This window comes from Bacillus rossius, chromosome 3 (genome assembly GCF_032445375.1).
Source record: "Bacillus rossius redtenbacheri isolate Brsri chromosome 3, Brsri_v3, whole genome shotgun sequence".
Lineage (NCBI taxonomy): Eukaryota > Metazoa > Arthropoda > Insecta > Phasmatodea > Bacillidae > Bacillus > Bacillus rossius.
This window is the reverse complement of record NC_086332.1, coordinates 29853106-29872831: the sequence shown is the minus strand read 5'-3', so window position 1 is coordinate 29872831 and position 19726 is coordinate 29853106. Positions and strand designations below refer to the sequence as shown.

The 19726-nt window shown below is 35.4% G+C and overlaps 1 protein-coding gene across 1 annotated transcript; it reads left to right on the top strand.

The window, feature by feature from the left end:
- The first annotated feature begins 1483 nt into the window (after nucleotides 1-1483).
- LOC134530453 (uncharacterized) lies at nucleotides 1484-17535 on the top strand. Its single transcript, XM_063365277.1, has 5 exons — nucleotides 1484-1797; nucleotides 8768-8981; nucleotides 10906-11126; nucleotides 12083-12390; nucleotides 12894-17535. Exons 2-5 carry the CDS (start codon nucleotides 8780-8782, stop codon nucleotides 13429-13431), a joined length of 1269 nt encoding a protein of 422 aa, XP_063221347.1. The 5' UTR covers nucleotides 1484-1797; nucleotides 8768-8779; the 3' UTR covers nucleotides 13432-17535.
- The last annotated feature ends 2191 nt before the right edge of the window (nucleotides 17536-19726 follow it).

Sequence of the window (19726 nt, the reverse complement as noted above, 5' to 3'; positions counted from 1 at the left end):
AAAGTCGCACCATGGTAATGGCTACAATAGGTTATATTTCCTTGAAATATACCTAATAATGTTATATACGAAAATGTTAAAAAAAATAATAATGTGATGGACCAGGGTTTGAACCCATAAACTATCAATTATCAGTCACGCATAACATCACAATGCTAAAATTAACAAGTTAGATTAACAGTAAAATTTTATATATTTAATGTTATAATTCCAAAATGATAATGTATTTTTTAAGTTGATTCTATTTCTTTGTGTGATTATTTAAGTATATAAAATTTATTACAGGATATTTTTGCTATCACAGAGATTTATTTTTTGACACCGATACGCTTGATCAAGGGCGTCGCCAGTCGATGGCCTAGGGAGGGGGGGGGGGGGTAAGTTGTGGGAAAAGTATTATTTGTTTGCATTTGGCTACATTATTTTATATCTCTGAGGCTCTAGGGGGGGGGGGGGGGCAATGGGCGTTGCAAGGATATATTTTTTGGGGGGGACTGCAATTGATTTAGTTGTTGAGGAATATCCATCCCCTGGAAAAAAAACGGGATGGTCCGGGGGTTCCCCCCCCCCCCCCCCGGGAAAATTTGGGGTTTGATGGTGCAAAAAGGTGGTTTTTAGGCAATTTTCTTTCCTAGATATTCTAATTATAGTTGGTTGCAATAAATAATTTATTTTTTTATAAAAAATATTTTCAGAGAGCAAATTTGTATAAACACAGTGCTCACATTACCACGATTGGACTAAATGCACCATGCGCAACATATGGGTTATATGACAGAAATCATATTTTTAATATAACTACGAAACTAAATATATTATTGGAGGGGACGAAATTGAAGACTTATTATTGGGGGGGACGTGTTCCCACCCCCCGTCCCCCCGGTTTCGACGCCCATGGGGGGTGGGGGGGCAACTGCCCCCCTGCCTTTCCCCCCTGAGGACGCCCTTGCGCTTGATATGTCGCCCGGTGTTCATGTACGAGACTATAAAATAGGTTATTGCCGCCACACGGAGACGACTTCGGTGCCAATGCTCCTAAAGATATTTAACTTGAAAAACGACTTCGAGCAGTTAGCAACATCGTAATTGTGTAACCTAACATTGCACGAGCTTTTCCAGCCATAAATAATTATACTGCATAAAACAGGAGGGAAGGGAGGAACGTAGATTCAAAATTGCCAAAACACCCTTATCGTAAATGCGCTAACGTAGTAAGATCGGGCGCTGTCGCGAGAATGCGTTGCGTAACGTGTCGCCCGTTTTTTTTTTCAACGTTTTTTTCTATATTATCCTGATGTTACTATAATTCCGGCCTGACGCCAAGTGAAAAGAAAATTAGAGCACAGTTTGAAAATACAATGATCACAGGCTTTCGCGGCCGTTGTCTGACGTTGCTTGGCTTCCGCTTCTGGCCGCGGATACAACCCAGAAGCCAAGCAACTTGAAAATACAATAGTTACGATGATGTTGATCGTTATGACTTTAATTTTAATCGTTATTACTTGATTACTTCTACGTGAAAAAATTTGGAAATTAAACCCTAGCAACGAAAAGTACTGTACCATAATGTCGTGTTTTGGATGTGGCAGCACTGGCGGTGACAGGCGTAGTTGAGTGGTGTATATCCCTTTAACCTTGTTTTTTTCCTTGCTTTGAGCCTTTAACTGTACTGTGAGGTAGGAATATAAGAAAATAAGACTTTAAGCGTATTGCTCTAAATTTGATAACTTTTATATGATAGGAACTAACTGCTGTGTTAGAATTCTCATTGACGTGGTCTAGTGGAAGTGGTCTTTGGTAAGTTATGTGTACGTAGGTTATGTAGTATTTGAAAACGTTTGTTTTTGTGGTTTACAAAGTTTGAAAGTAGTTATTGTGCATGTGCTCGTTTTGCTAGTAGATTCAACTTGGTTTGGTAGTAAAACAAGTTAAGAGATTTTATGTTTCGGGTACGTTTTGGTTAAGGTTATATATATAAAAAAAAAACAGCATGTTCTACAGCGTCGCGGAAGCAGAGACGGATCTCCCGTAAAATTTCACTGCATCTGCCGCTTCTACGATTCACGGAAACGTAAACAAATATGGCTACCATCACAGCTAAATACTCTGCTTCCAGGGGCGAAAAGCCGGGGGGGGGGGGGGGAGGGGGGAAGGGGTTCTAACCCCCCCCCCCCCGCTTAGCCCCAATTACCAATAAATAAAGCATATTATTTATGGATCCAAAACATATTTTTTACTTTTATAACAACAATCTGAAAGCAGGTTAGTTAAAAGCCTGGGTGTCTTACTGCTATCACTGGCCTCTGCACTGGAGGGGAAGAGTAAGCGAGCACTACCGATTCTCCTTCCCTTCCCCTACCCCTGTCGCGAGCAGACGCTATAGCCTAAGGTTGTGACGGGTCCCAAGCTTTCAAATATCTTACACCTACTGTATTTAACCAGCGAGGTAATTATAAGCAAGTGTTGACGGGGCTTCAAAAAGTGTAAGGATCGCTGTGTGTGTATAGAATTGAGACAACAACATAGTGTCATGTAACTCTTCAAGCTAAAGCTAATTGTTTCCAGGAATAGATCAGTTCTGCCGAAACCCAACCCTTTTTATTCCTCTTTTTTTTGTATTGTCGAGCTTCGAGCATGATTTATGATTTTGAGTGGACGTAAACAAGGCACTTGGATCGATAAAAATATCTTTAATTAATTTCTTACTTCATCACTCAATTATTTTTATTAAAAAATTAATAATATTTTTACCATTACAATAATTAAAGTTAAGTACCGAAAACTGCTAAAATAGCACTATTTTACACCTTAAAATCCAAATTTTTTCCGGGGGCGGACCCCCGGACTCCCCCGTTTTAATAGAGGGGGGGGGGGGGGGGCCATGCTTCTTAACCCCCCCATATACAAATCCTGGATACGCCACTGCTGCTTCTGTGGGTCGCACGGACTAACGTAGACGGAAGAGCTCAGCAATGCTCAGCTAATCCGAATGGATCGGTGTCCGCATGCGTGCCATTGATACTCGATTGTGTGAGATCCGTCTCCGTTTACATTTATCCGTCTGCTTCCTTGTAGTACAAGCACAGCATAGACATGCGCACAACACAACACATAAGTTAAATGTTCACAAATAAATAGCAGCTGCTACATTGGTAATTATAACACGTACAGCAAAACAGCACATCATTGCGCACAGAAAGTTTACGAACTAATAACATTTCTCTGTACTGTGTGTCAATATCTATTTGTGGCCAATTGGTGTATGCTACATCAGCAGCATGGAATAACTGAATGTTGTTTGGATATGTGCATTTCAAATATAAATATTTAAATTTATTTGAATATGTATTTATTTGCAAGGAAATTCTTTGTAGCTTATGATTCCTAAATTAAATGCTAAAACAAAAACAATGAAATTAAATGCTTGGATTTAGGTAAACACTTAGTCTGTAAATAATAACTGACAAAATTCACACATTTCAAACTGAAAATTATGCCAGAAATAAATGAGGGAAAAATCTGTTGGAATGATTCGAACTGTTGTGTTGTGTGCAAATGTGCTGTGCATATGCAACATTTACAATCTGTTCACATGCTATCACAAATGTAGCCTAGGCTTATTAAGGGGATGGAACACCTTTTGCACCCAACCTATTATTATGTCAATTAAAGCAAAATAGTTTTTATTAATTTATTTATAAAAAATGAGATCCTGGGATTAGAATACTGTATGATACCCAACATTAAAAATGACAGCATTGCTTATGCTTACTGGCATATTGACGGTGTATTCCTTTTTCTCATGTAGGCATTCAATACATATTATTGAGGATTGTACCTTTAGATCCATGTCAATGGCTTAGCCAGGATTTGGATTTAAAGGAGTTTCAAGTTTTGTTTGTAGACATATATTTTACATTAGTTACATGCTTAGACAGATAGATGATCATTCCTATGTATATTTGTATTATATTAGTATATAAATGTTTTCTACTAATGTCATAAGTACAGTAAGTTAGAGTGTTAATTAACCGAGTTAATGTAAATCACGTCAAACTCGGACAAGCAAAATCTTGGATAACATGTATATAATAAGAAAATCTTCATGGTTTTCAGTGAGCCTGGTGTTATCATTTCTCAGGGTAACATTTTCCCAACTTTTATTCACAGTAAATTCTTGCAATTTCATGATTTACTTAGCCCGTAAACTGCATCATGGATGTTAATTTTACTAAGGCTACGAAAACGGTTAGATCATTTTTTAGGTCCTCAAGCAAGCCGTGAATAGCATCTTAGGTCAGCTCGGAAGAAACTTGGTTAGTCAAAACTTAGTTAATCGAGACTCTAAAGTACTGTTTTGTTTACTGCGATACTATCTTACACAAGTTAAATTATCTTTTCATAAAATAACTTACATTATCTCCACTATAACTAATTACTTAACTTTTATCATAACAAAGCTACAGGTGGCCATTATCTGTTTGTTCATTTAAATTAGCCTGATATAATTTTGGTTATATTTTTTAATTTATTAAAATATTATTCAAACCATCAGGTTAAATAGGTATTATAAAAAATCTATAACATTTATTATGTGATTTTTAATTAGTTCTAGGGTACAGAATTAGAGTATCAGATTGTAAAAAGTAACCAGTAGATGTTCATACAGAAGAAGGAATGAATGTGTATAGGCTATGTTTACAACTAAACTTCATGTTAAAAGAATGTGCAAGGATGTGAAAATATATTTATGTTTTATTTATGATTTAATTCCCACACTTATTTGGTTATGTAAATGTAAATATAATTTATTTTATCAGTTTTTTCATTGGAATGTAGGCCTATAAATGAAAAATAATATGTAGGCGAGAGCTTGAATGCTTTGTTATAAAACCAGAACTTAATTCACCAAAAGTTAGCAAGATTATCAAAAATTTACATTATTTTCAAATTTCTGTTGACATAAATTATGTTCCTGAAAAACATCCAAGTTTTCTCAAGATGCCACATAAGCCCTATATAACACCATTCCATAAAATAATAGTTATTTTATAAAATAAAGCCTTAAAACTTATCTAATATAATAACCATTTGTAGTAATCACTTTATGATATGAATTATTAAAAATAATGATTTATTTGATAGTGCAATCTCTATCAGTATAACCTAACTACCCGACTGAGTACATAAGAAAACTTTGTTACTAAAATAGACTATGTACTGGGGGCCAAATGATGAGCAGAGCTGTAGCAGATATTTCCATAGTTTTAACTGTTCCAAACTCTTGTCTAACAGTGATTTAATTTTTAAAAAATTTGTAATCTATGAATTTTAATTATTTTCTAGTTTTGTTTCTAAATTGGAAAGTCACAACAATGTTCATACAATTGCATAATCAATTCGTGAAAATTGCTGTAATACAGAAGGAAGCCTATTTTTTAATAGTTATATTTTGCCTTGTCAGTTTGAGGTTGCCAGGCATTGGGTGCTCGGACCCAAGATTGGCCGTTTGAGGCTCAGCCCCCCCCCCCCCTCCCCTCATATCGACCAGCACACTGTCATGTAATTAAGTAAACTGTGCAAAGAGTATATGTATGCAACTGTCTTCCAGCAGCAACATCAAGAATGATAAATCATAAATCATTTAATTAACTTATTGTGTTATTTATCATAGCGGCCACACTTGGTGCTGTGGAGGGGAGTCTTGCCCAGTAAGACGTCACATGGCACTACGTAGCTCTTAGAATTCATTTCATTCATATCTTCAGTAGGTAAGCTGTGTGTATATTAGCCTTTTATTTATTCATCTTAGTAGGTAATACTTATTTTAGTGCCTGCGGGTAATCATGAATATAAGAAGTGTTTTAGTGTACCTAGTCTGTTTGGGTCACTAATGAATCAACACAACTGTGCAACATTATGTTACAAAGTGATAAGCCCCACTTAAGTTTTGCTCGGGTTAGGTATGTACAGTACATCCATCGCCTACCATAATGCCATAAAGACTTTGTAATTTAGAATTTTGTTCTTACTGTGTACAATTGCATTCCAAAACATACAGTCAGGGAGTTCTGGGGAGATTCAGCCCCTCCTGTGTCCACATGCCATGTGGTCCCGTCATGACCCCTCCACAGACTCTTGTTCTACCGTGAGTTTACGCATGACCCTTTCCAATAACGTGAACTGGCACCCGGCACCATCCATCCCAAAATAAAGTACACAGTATCTCATTCACAACAGGCCTCACTCCCATCCTTTACAGTGCCTCATTTCCCCATTTCAGTCCAGGACACCCAGGAGGTGCCAAGTTACTTATGTACAAAATTTGATACCAGCCAAGGTTCTTTAATTCAACTAGACTATTGTTATTAGTTTTATTCATTTAAGCATTCAATTTTTTTTTGCTTTAACTCTGGAAAGAATGTATTGTTAATTTGTCAATGCATCCAGTGTATATAATTTTTGTGTGCAATAATACAAAAATATTGGACAAGTCACACAATATACATGCTGTATCAAAATATCCAATACATGTGTTGGGGCTTCCAGAAGGGACAAAGCAGAGAACATTTTGCTTAGTAACCCATGCAAAAAAATTTACTTTCACCGTTACAAACCTAACACCACCATGCTTGGACATGTGCTGCATCAGTGATCACATTATGCTACATGTCTGCAAAGCGTCATACATGCCATTTACTGCCTGCTTCGAGATGCTAGTCTCATGGCTTTGCCTTGCTGTTGAATATGGCCGACTACATGTTTGTTGAGGACGTTGATATGTTACTGTTGTATGGGAGGGCTGCGCATCAGATGTATCTGATGTATCCACCGCCAGAAGGGCAGACTAGTGCACAAAGGTGGTATCACGCTCCCAGTCTTGAAGTGGCCGTACTCCACACATTTGAAGAGGACCCGTCAAAGAGTACCAGAACTATTACGTGTGTCCTCACTGGGGTTTACATCACCATTTGCACCCACACTCATACCACCCCTCTGAAGGTTCCAGTAAATTTTTCACCACAATTTTGGTTCTGTACATGGTTTCTACACAATTGTGTGGAGGAACTTTATTTTCACAACACATTCTCTTCAAGATCAGAACCAAATTCATCACTGAAGATGTATTTAATTCTTGCAACTTGTAATGTGTAGAGTTTCAGGGTTTCTGAATGGCCTCATAACTGGGCCATTCTCCGTGCCACCTCACTATAGGTGACATGTACCTACATGATTTTCCTGCAGGAAGAATGGTATGTCATTGAACATATGGCATGCCACGTGGTTTTAAAAAATGATGTCATCATATTTTGCATGTGCTGTCCACTGTCATGTTAGTGAATGATTCAGGCGACGGTGGATCACCTGTGCTGGACTGATAGAATGGCCTATACGTTTACCAAATTTGATGCTGCTGGATTTTTCTTTGGGGCCCCATAGAGAGTCTTGTGTAAGATATCCGAGTGGAGTCTCACGAGAACTTTTCTGTGCCGTTCAGGGCAGTGAAGAATGTTCGACTACCAGGGGTTTGTGACCAAGTTTTCTGTAACATGGCACACAAATAGAATTTTTATATTGCCAAGTCGATCCAAACTTGTAAGTGGATCCAAAATCACTGCAATAATATACTTCTTCACTCATCAATACAACAGATGCAGGACTTGGGCATGTGTGGTGGTATGTATGTAGCAGGGAAATGTACAACATGTATATAATTGCAATTTATATACACAGTTTATATTTGCCGAATATATGCATGTTATTGTTAAAATCCAAGACCAAGGAGTGAGTTCTACAACCGATGAGTGATGAAATTACTGATGAAACTACTGATAAAACTACTGGTCTTGTCTCGCGTAGTCTCTCCAGGGGCGCCAGGTTTGTGGCGGCCTCCCAGGGACAAACACCGCACTTTGCTGACTCATTCGCCATTCGTCTGCCTCTGTAGAAACAGAGCTCAGGTCAGTGCCACTTGGTTGGTCATCGGGACGATTCCTCAGTAGCCTCATCTGTTTCCTGGTTGCTGACTGATTGTACTTGCCCAGCAAGCGGACGATCGTTACTGGATTCCAACCAGCAGCCCTCAGTTGTCGTGATGATTCTCTTGTGAGTCATATCAGCGCAGTGGGCTGGGATAACTCTACTTGACCAGTGAGTAAGTCACTCATTGCGATGTAGACGATTGCTTCATTAGAGATGTTGGGTGTTACTCGCTTTCAGAGAAGTCAACTCACCCAGCGAGTTGCTACTAGTTGTTGGAATCAACCTCATGGCCTATGTTTGAGTCTCTCGACACTGCTTATTGTTGCCATCTCACATGTCTCTCAACAGTCATGACTCACGCCTCGTCGCCCTCTTCTGTGATGGCGTCGGGCTTGTGTCTGCTGACTTTGTCAATTTATGTTTCCCAATGGACAGTGTCTCTGGTCACCTACTCTGCTGCCTTATATGTTCGTTGACAAAAACTGTTGCTAAGACAGAGAACATTTTTATACATCCCAGTACTATTGAAATCACTGATCCCGGGTCCATTTCTGTTGCATCACACAAGCTCACAGGTCGTTTCACAGGCTTAGAGCCTGGTAACTCTCTGTTGACGTGGGTGATGTAACGGGGGTAGACCATGTTACAGGATGCATAACAATTTTAGAGATATAATACCATTATAAATTTATATGGATTAACTTTAGAGTTTAATAATGTTAACGTATATCAGTATGGTCACATGTTATTGCTACATAGTGTCTCTGGTCACTTTACATTGCAGTGAACTATCACTATGAATTCGGGGGAGTCTGGAAACCAGCCATGTCTTCCATCCTGGGCTGATAACAAATTTATGCAAGACGTGTTAAGGAAAGGCGAAAGTGACTCAACAATTACCCTGAAAGACGTGCATTTCAGGAAAAGAAATGCAACTGATGAAGGCTTTGCTAGTGAAATGTTTTTCTTTTCACTTAGTTTTACTAGAGGAACTACAGGTATGTGTGTGTTACATAGAAGTCAGTTAACACACTGGCCTTATGATTAATCAGTTTCCTTTAGAACTTAATTAAGGATTATGATCTTTAATTCTCTTGGCAAAGTGACTCCAGGTAATGCAGCAGTGGTGGAAGCCACAACACACTCGTGAGATTTTTTTAATTGTGGAGTTATACCATTGCATTCTGCAGTATGGAGTAGGGACAACATCACCTAGTTCTGGACACAGAGAAGGAAATTTTTCTTAAGGCCCGGCCTCCCACAACATTTTGATATTTTCATTTTTTCTCATTCCTTTTTTGAGGGCTGTTTCTAAAATTTTTAACTTAATACCTTCCTTGCGTTTGTTGTGCCACAAATATTTTCAATCTAAATTCATTTAATGTAATGTCATGGATGTACACCTTTTTACAAACATGATATTACACAAAGCAAATATCTGTTGAAAGTATTTGTGGCAGAACACAAATGCAAGGGAGGTATTGAGTTAAAATTTCAGAAACAGCCCTTATAAGAGTATTGACAAAAAAAAATCGACATGGTGTGGGAAAAAATTGCCTAAGTGTAAAATCCCTGATATAAACTAAATATTATTTTAAACAGTTTACTTCGTTATGATTTTGAGTGTAACTGGTGTGATTCCAAGCAGGGTTGGTGTAGGGTAGGGCAATAGGGTCTCTCAAGAGAGTTCATCGAGACCAGTTTCTCAAAGCAATGGGTTGAAATAGCATTGTAGTTCATGACCCATATTTTAATTCCAAATTCGTCATACTCTACATCTTCCAATTTTTTATTTTTATTATTGTGAGGCTATGAGCCATTAATGTCTTTGATATTTATTTGGGAAAAAACCAGTGTTGATAATTCATTAGCAAAGAAAAATGTTTGTTTCCAGAACCTAGACTGCTTTAGTTATTTTTTTTTATAGAATGCTAACCTGCTCACCATCCTGGAAAAAAAAAAATATTTGTGGATAAATATTTAATTTTACGACAATTTTTTTACAAAGCATTATTTGTTATTAAATACCAGTTTAAACTTTTTATACCTATTTGTAGATAGGTACCTACTTAAAAAAAATACTAAGCTCACAAAAAATAACTTGTTTAATCATAGGGGTGGTTTGCCTTTAACAAAACATGGCCATTTGGTTTAGGTCTTTTGGCATGGAACAAAACTTGTTCTTTCGAGTCATTTTTCACAGTTTATATTTGGATGTATGTAAATGAAAATTAACCCCCGATTCTTAAAATAATAAAAATTTAAATTGGAATACAATAATTCTTTATTGTACAAATAAATTACCTATTACTGTTTTGTTTTTTCCCCCTTTGAATTGGCTATTTGTTACATACAGTTTTCTTTAGTTTAAAATGGAAATGAAAATGAGAAAAAAAAGGATTAATGGTTCTGAACTAATTGTGTCATTATTTTGAATTGCACATAGATAATGAGTTTGGTGCAATTTGTATATGATAGTAATAAATTAAAATATGTTTTAAAAACACCATAAGACTGTGAATTAGTATTTAATCTGTGAAAGAATCAAATCTCATAAAATTTGAGTGATCTGTAGATGTTTATTTGATGTATAATGATGATATAATAATCGAAAATTTTCAAAAATATTTTTTTTTTTTTTAAACATATTTCTAGCTTCCAATTACTAATCAGTTTAAAATGTTTGGCTAAAGAAACAGTGGTCTCATTATGTAATTTTTTTTTGTTCTTCAGAATAAAGAGAGAGAAAAATTTTGCATTAAAATACTTTCATGTCGATGTTAGTAACAGTAAATTTTGAATGAGACCAGTTTTCATGTAACATTTTCTACTCAAAATAACTTCAGAATTGGAGAATTGGCCGTGACTCTTGAGATAAGCTGTTCTGTTCAAGGAGTAAGTACTCGTGTATGGTAATTTCAGATGAAAGCAATGATTCGAGGAGAGCAATTGAAAGCAGGCCACTATTATTGAAAAGCTTGCCAGTTGGTGGAAAACATCAGGAATATGTGTGTATCTCGTCGTCTTTCCCCAGGGAAATCACAATGTACAATAGCATATTTCCTAGAGTTTACAAGCTGCTGGAGCAAGCACATGGTGGGACATATAAGCCTTTCTCGCCAAAATTCTATTTTAGTCAAAAGGTATGTACACCAAACAAAAGTGAAATCATTTTGTAATCCGCTTGTATTATTTAGCTATTTTTCATGGATGTAAATGTAATGTTATAACATAAAAATATGTTACAATTAGTATTTTCCCCTGCTTTATTGAAGACTTAAAAATTAAATTATTTGTCTACTAAAAAATTTGTCCCACACTGTTTTAATATTTTTTTTATCTCCCCAAGTTTTTTGTTGTACCTTATACAAACCTAAGGCATGGTCTCACATGCCATTATAGTTATTTCATTTGCTTGTCATTACTATATTTGAGGGCTTTTCATGTAAATTTATTATGATAGCACTGTTGTATGTACCTAATGCTTTGTCTCAAATTTTATCAACATATATACTGTTCAATAGCTGTACAAAGTCAGGCAAGTGTTCGTAATTACGATCACTTGAGCAACCTATTAAAGATCAATAACAGTTTTAGTGAATATCTGGTGAGAGAATTTATGATCCAACAAAAAAAATTGCAAGAGTGTTATCAAGGTATATTTACTGGAAAAATCCCTTTATAGTAATGACAAGATTATTACATAACCAACAGTGCATGTGAGACCGAGCCTTATGGCTCAGTACACCCACGATGTTGGTTTAATGGATTTTTATGCATTGTTTTTATATGGGAATATTTATTTGGATTTACACTATATAAGTATCCCTAGCAACTTTTGTTGCCAGATGTATTTTTCCTTTCATCTGTTAAGCACCGGAAGTTCATTTTCTGAGTTTTGACAATGGGGTAACATACAAAAGTGCTTCTGATTCTCATTTTCAAAATATAACTTCATAAATATCTGCAAGTTTAGTGAAAAATAATTAAACGTGGCGGGTAAAGCAGAGCTTTAGGTCAGAAATTGTGGTTATCAAGTGATGGAGCTACATATTTAATTGGCTTTCGCTCACATTATGGCAATAAATTTTATTTTCAGCTTCCTGTGCAAGCATTGGTTTTGGAGGATTTGTCGACCGAAGGCTATAAGCTTCACCCGTTCCGTGGTTTCGACCTCACCCACTGCAAGCTGATTCTGAAGAAGTTGGCGCACTTCCACGGTGCGTCGGCGGTGCTTCACGAGCGGGACCCCTCCAGCATGGACACGTACAGCGAGTGCCTGTTCACCGAGGACGACCTGGCGAGAGACCACTGGAGTGGGATGTTCTCGGGAATGGCTAGGACTTTGGCGGCTGCCGTGAGGACGTGGCCTGAGTTTGACAAAGAGGATGCAGACAGGCTGGATAGGTAATGACCTCTTTTTTTAGGCCATAGTTACACTAGAGCTAAACTTCTTTGTGTAAACTGGATCAAGTTACGGTTTGCAGCTAAACACCTCAGTTCTTTTACTTGATTTACAAAGGTTTTTGAGAGTCTCAACAAATTATTACACTCCAGCAAAAATAGTTTAAAATAATAAATTAGTATTATAAAAATGCTCAATGATAAAATGCTACAAATTATGGCATGTTGTTTTATAGCTGAACTGTAATTCGGAAATACAGGAGAGATTAAACAACACTTCCACAACCTGTTCATATGAATGAGAATTGATCTACAGTGGCTCATGTTTAAAACATATGTAACAATCTTTCTAAACTTGTTCATCTAAATTTGTTTGGAATCCTATGTAAATAAATATGACCCTAGATTCATTTTTCTTTCTTACTCAAGATTATCTTATACAATTTTTTTTTATCTAAATTGCTTTTTTTTTGCTCTCTAAACTAATAATTTGTTTTTTATTTTAGATTTGCAGACACTCTTATTGACAATCTGGAAAAGATTTTGAAGCGAGATGAAAATGGCTTCAATGTGCTCAACCATGGTGACCTTTGGGTTAAGAATGTTCTGTTCAAATACGATGACGTAACTGGAGACATTGCAGACCTACGTATTATCGACTTCCAAAACTCTCACTTCTCATCGCCAAATGTGGACTTGCAGTACTTCCTAGCCGTCAGTCCAGACGACGACGCACGCTTCAACCACAGAGCCACGATGATCGAAGAGTACCACAAAGAGTTGTGTTGGGTTCTGGAACGTCTTGGCTATCGCAAGAAGGTGCCTTCGCTAGCGGAACTGAATGATGAGCTGGACAAGAAGGTGTGGCATGGACTCTTCGCAGCTGTCACGGACCTACAAATTCTTTTGAGCGAAAATTTTGAATTTGATTCTATGAGGCAGGAAGAGAGTGAGACAAAGAAAGAAGGTCCTCACTTAAGCCAAAGGTACAGAAATCTAATGCACCGTCTTCTGCCAATGTACAGGGAAAAAGGTGTTTTATGAAACACATTTTTTTTTTTATCAAAAACCTTAGGTGCAGTATTAAGTTATCATTCCAAAGATGTTATTTTTGAATGCAAAAAAAAATACTCTTGTTGATGAAGAATTGTTACTGGAATAATGTATCGCTGAACATCATGTTCCTATGATCAAATATTTAGCTGATGTGAAGTTATAACTGGCATGACTTTTTTATATGACGGCCTGTTTCTAAATTAGTGGCCCACAACTCGTCAGGTAATTTTTTTTTTCATTGAATCAAAGCAGTGAAAGTTATTTAAGATTTAAAACATCACAATGAAGAGTAATGAGGAATAACTTGGCCGTGGCCTATAGTAAGGAACCACCCCAGCAATATCCTTGAGTAATTTCAGGAGATCGTGGATAACCAAACTCACTTTAGTTTAACTGAATTCAAACTCAAGTCCTTTACAATGTTAGGTTAGCGTTTTACCACTGTACCATCATACTATGTACATATTTTTAGGTAACTGTGTATAGTATTGGTATTATAGTAATTGTATTTGAGAAAAAAAATTGTTTATATTATTAGTCTAGTAATAAAACATAAATTGTTTTTTTTTAGTTGAAACATGCCAGTAGAAAATAATACTTTTTCCTTAGATGATATTCTACTTGATATTACATGAACCCAAATTCTTATAGTCATTGCACAAGTGTTTGAAGAATGTTACAAATGTAGGTAGGTTACATATCAACACTAGTACATAGTTGGGATCTACATGAGCCCTTTATATAAAACTTAAGTTACTCTCTAGGCGTATATGTAGTTAGATAACAGAATGTTTCACAACTTGAACAATTCTTGTCTTGGAAGCTATTTAGGGGTATTAATTTTTAAATGGTTTCTTTTCATTATAGCAACAAATCAATATTAAATAATTTTTAAGTCATTATTACTATGAACTAAATATCTTGTAGACACATCCCTAATACAGGTATAAGGTAGTGGAGGGTAAGTGTGCGCATTTAGTGGAATATTTGGCATGAATATTTATTAATACGCATTTGAAGAAAATTAATAATACAGGATGATAGAATAATTTTTCGGGAATGTCCGGGAGAGCCCAAGTAATTGTAGAGCAGGAGATTCTCTTTTAATGAGCAAAATGGTAAAAGTCGGCAACCCACAGAGGGTAAGTGTGCGCAGCATGTCGGGTAAGTGTGCGCATAATTCTTATCAGTTGTACATTGTATACTTTATATTTCTGTACACATAAAAACTTTTACACATAAAATCGTACTGGACAAAAATTTATACATTTATACATAAATGTAACATATTATTTTGATAATTAAAACATTTAGAATTTCTTTTTATACAACCAGTAAATCTGATGCTACTATTCCCTACACACGCTACTCGCACCCAGTTAAAATCATCACATATTCTTTAAACAATAATCATAATAAAAAACTCCGCACCCTTCATAAGATGAGCAAAGTTCATGCCACCATTCACTACACTCACAACATTACACCCAGTCCTCATCACTGCATGATTCATCACATCCAGGGCAGATGTAGTCTTGTGAAGGAGATTGCTGATCGGACGCACTTCTCGTATTGAATGTTAGTTTGCGTTTGGCTGTAAGTAACTTCGATGTTTCACATTTCTCTTCTTTGTTGTTTTTCAACACTGAATGTTTGACTTGATTAGCTTTCTTTCAGCTCTTACTTTCGCATTTTCAATTTTTTTATTTTCTTCCTCTTCTTTAAGTTTCTTTTTTTCTAAGAGCAAATTTTTGTAAGGTGTTGCAGTTAAAATCTCAGATTTCTGCCAAATTCTTTTCCTTTTGGTTTGCTTTTGAGCTTTGGGCAAGGGATAAATCGCTGTGACTGAGACAGTTGGTCCTGACGAAGTGCCAGCAATTGGAATGATTTCTATTTGTGACACGTTTGTGTTTTCTTGCGCCTTTGTTTCTTCTCCTGTTATTTTATCCTCCAATTCTTCATTTGGTCTCCTTTCATTTCGTACATCCCCATCTTCAACTGGTTCGATGAAATCTGATGAGTGGTCAATGCCTTTCGCAGCTGGCAGTTAAATTTTCTCTTATATTTACCCATATCGAGTGAAAACTGGAAAAAATAATATGAATTATAATAGGAATTATGTAATAGCAAAATACTAATAGTAAACTAATTGAATGTATTTTTCGGGAACGAGAGGCAAAGTGTACGAAGGCGGGTAAGTGTGCGCATTAACAATATTGGTGCGCACATTTGCACGCCTGCAACACTAGTTCATAAAAGTCCCGCTAGATGGCATAAGAAGGAAAATTTTCACAAGTGAGCTACAGCAAACGTAAGCTACGCCTGCCAGTTTTTACGTGACAACTGTGAGAACACGATTGAATTATTTTCAAAGGCTTAAGCCCTTATATTAACATACCAAAATATTGCATTATACACAGTGAAAACTAGTATATTACCTGTACAAATCGCAGAATTTAATTAGGAATCTTCGCTGTTCATTCTTCTTGCTTCTTTCCCAACTCACTACAATACTTGCATGTCAATTGCTGCATCAGTGTTACCAATTACTGAAAAACGTCACTGCGCACACTTTCCCGCCTGCACACACTTACCCTTCACTACCTTATTAGAAAACATGTAAAAAAAGAGGAGAGGACTCTACATACCCATACTTTCAAGCTCGGTAAATTTAAATTATTAATCCTATTTACCATGTGGGAGACCTGAAAATTGTGGTTTATGTTTTTGAGCTTAAACGAATATCATTGTTATGCGAGTCATTTGTGACTGGTATAATCCAGGCTGGTTCCAGTAGCTTTCACAGGATCTGACCGTTTGCAGGCTGACTATGTATGCATTACAATATTTTAACTGCACTTTTAACTACACGTTATTCATTATATTTAGAGCAGTTCATCATCAATTTTTGTTTGGAGCTGCTTTTCTTTAACGGCAAACATTAAAATATTATTTCATTAACAGAAATTGTGTTCACTTTTTCTCATCATTGTTGCCACATCTTCCCATAAGTTGACATACAGGATAATTGTCCAGGAAAGGACAGTTCAGTTTTATTTTTTTATTTTTGCTAAGTTGTTTTGATTTTATAAAGTTATGAAGTTAGACTTTTTATCAAGTATTCAGTCATTTTGACTGATAAATTATAGTCAAGGTGGTCAGAAATAACTGGTGTTTATAGAAATATTTGTGTAATGTAAAATCATCTTATTGTATGATATTATAGTTCAATTGTACTGTGCAAGATTATGCCTAAAAGTACAAGGAATGTGGTTTTGATAACTTTGATTTTATGTGGAATACGTCAGACTTATTGTCGTTATTTTTATTTATATTGAATATATTGAATAGTCACATTTTAGTGACTAATGCACACTTTTTGTCATTGTTTTAATGAATTTTTCAGTTATTGTATGATATAGTAATATTGAAAGTGTGTAAAGTTCAGTAGATTTGGAGATTAAATGTTCTAACATGGTTTCTACTGCACATGATTAAATTTGCTTTATGCCAAAAAAATAATTGAATTAACTTTATCTTTACTTTACAGAAATTAATTTTTTGATGTATTAAGTTCTTGGTTGCCAAGTAGCTTTGATGTATTATTTTATATAAATTTGTGAGGTTAATGATGTTTTTTTTTACAGGCCATTCTTAGATAACAGTTTTGCTATTGTCCTTTGTTACCTTTCTCTGTTGCTCCATTATCCCTGTTTCTTACTCGTGTTAATCTCGTTCCTTCAGAGTATCTATTGTCAGTTATAAAATCAATTTTTGATAAAAAGTATTGAAACATCAAATGTAAAACATAATAAAAATCATTAATACTGTAATGTTCGCAGGCTTTCACAGCCATTGTCTGAAGTAGCTTGGCTTCTGGGTTGTAGCCGTGTCCTTGGCGAATAATTCACATATTCGCCAAGGAGATGGCTACAACCCAGAAGCCAAGCTACTTCATTAATACTGTATTTTTTGCATAGTTTTAAATGGTTTTTGTTAATGTTTTGCAGAAATTAAAAATCATTTTTGTTTAAATGTGTTACATTTTTGTAGTAAGTTATAAAAAATTTAATAAACATGTTGAACTTTGAATTTTTTTTATTTAGTAAATAACTAACCCTATTAATTTTTTATGGTACCTACCTGTACTCTGCACTAATATTTTTTATACCTATATATTGTTTTGAGTGTAGTATTTATTTAAGATATAATATGCCAATTTATCACCAGGATTTCAAGGACATAATTGGTGTCAGATCTCAAGATTTTGAAGGTACTTGAGCAGTATCTCAGAACTTACCAAGGGCATCAAAAATTCCAGTCATGCTGGTGATAAAGTGCTTGTGTGATGATTATTATTTGCAAATACTAATCTACAAAATTTAATTATCATCTCATTATTGCATCTTAATTCTGCCAAAGAGTACCAGGCCACCAATCAAAACCAACACATTTACTTCACTATTACTAAATCAATGTTTGGTGAACTTGTCTTAAAATGACTTGATCTCTGGTGAGATGCTGCACATTAATGTCATTTTGCCTTGTTTCCTCTTTTGCTTTACTGTTAGAAATGGCTATATAACACAAAGCATTAACCAATAAACAAAAATGGTAATCAAAATGAAAATGGATAATGTCTTCTCAGTCTACTTAAATTTTTGGTTATTACTTGTATCTGACTACATGACAAAAGGTAATCTCAATCTTTATGGCCATGAAAACTCCCAAAGGTTTATACTCTTGTCAAATTCCTTGTCCAATGAGATTAAAAAAAACATCAACTCTGTTGACAGAAAAAAATATTTGTTTACTGAAGTGTCTGAAAACGTAGTAAAAAATGTGCCAAAAATGTTTTCACACAGAGAAATTGCTAAAATACTTAGGTCAGTATACTAAAATTAGATTTAACTTAGTGAATGTAGGGTGACTTATTGTATTGAATACCAAGTTGTGTTCTATATCAAGAATATAAATTAGAAACATGCACGATGGTTGTAACTAATACCCCTTAATTCGAACTGACTCGTGTGCTGTGGCTGTAAACACACAGCCCTGCTCCGCCTCGATTCTCCAGGATGTCCTTGGGTGCTCGCTGCTTCCACAGAGATCTGCACACGTAGGCAGGCCTACACCAATACCCTTCTCTGGTCACTCCTTAGGGCTTCTTCCAGCCCTGGGATTAACTACTTTCAAGTCAATTATGTGCAATTTTTTTTTTGTTAATCGAGAATTATAATTTTTACAGCATACACACATTATTGCTGAGCAGTTTAAGAAGTTTCATTGATTAATCTTGTTTTGTGCATTAACGTAGAGCATCACCACTGGCAAAGCAGTAGGAATTTTTATATTTATTTTAAAACCTCGCTTTACAGGATATGTTTAATGCCAGTAGAGAATTTTAATGGTGATCCTGGCAGTAGTGACGTTACTCATTTAAATTTTACAATTATTAAAACTAGTTTGCTAGTTTCTATGCTTTGATGTTTTCTGTAATTTTATTAACTTGCATTGAATTAAAAAATTTTTGTCAAGGTTGAATTATTTGAAGGAAATTTTTTTGTGAAAATAGGTTTTACACAACACATGATATTATTTTGTTGGAATATTAAAATATTTGAAGTTTTTTTAAAGCGTAGAGTAGTTTAGAAATAGAGATCATCAATAGTTCAGTAATTTTTAAATGCACATACTGAGTCTGTCTTACCAACATGGGTGTATGGTGTTCCACTCCTAGGAGTGAAGTTTACCCAAGTAGATGCCTAGTTTGTTGTGTGTTAACACATTTGATGGTGCACTTGCTGGTTGTTTTATGGACATGGTTATCTATATTAGCTGACTTCTAGATCTTGCATGCAGCATGTGTGTTTTATAACTTGTAGTTACTTTAATTGGTATTACTTTTTTCATAACCATATTTTTTTTTTAGATATTTTCTAATTTTCAGGTTAACTAATAACTCAATTAGTCAGTACTATAGGAAAGAAAGTAAGCAAGCAGTGTTTTTTTAAATACTTTATGTTTGTATAAAATATTGTAGTAATTTTTTTTTATGCTTTTTCTATATATAAATGTGTAGTTTTCTGTACTTTCATGTTTTACCTGGTTGATTATTCCCATCAAAAGTTTATGCATGCATTGTATGATTATGGAGGGTTGTATTAAACATGTTACAAGGTTTCTGAAACATTCCTTTCTCTTTGTTATCACATCTTCAATTGAGTACCTGAGAAAAGTTAAAAGAATAGAAGTAAGCTGTGGCTTGTATGTAAACTTTCTC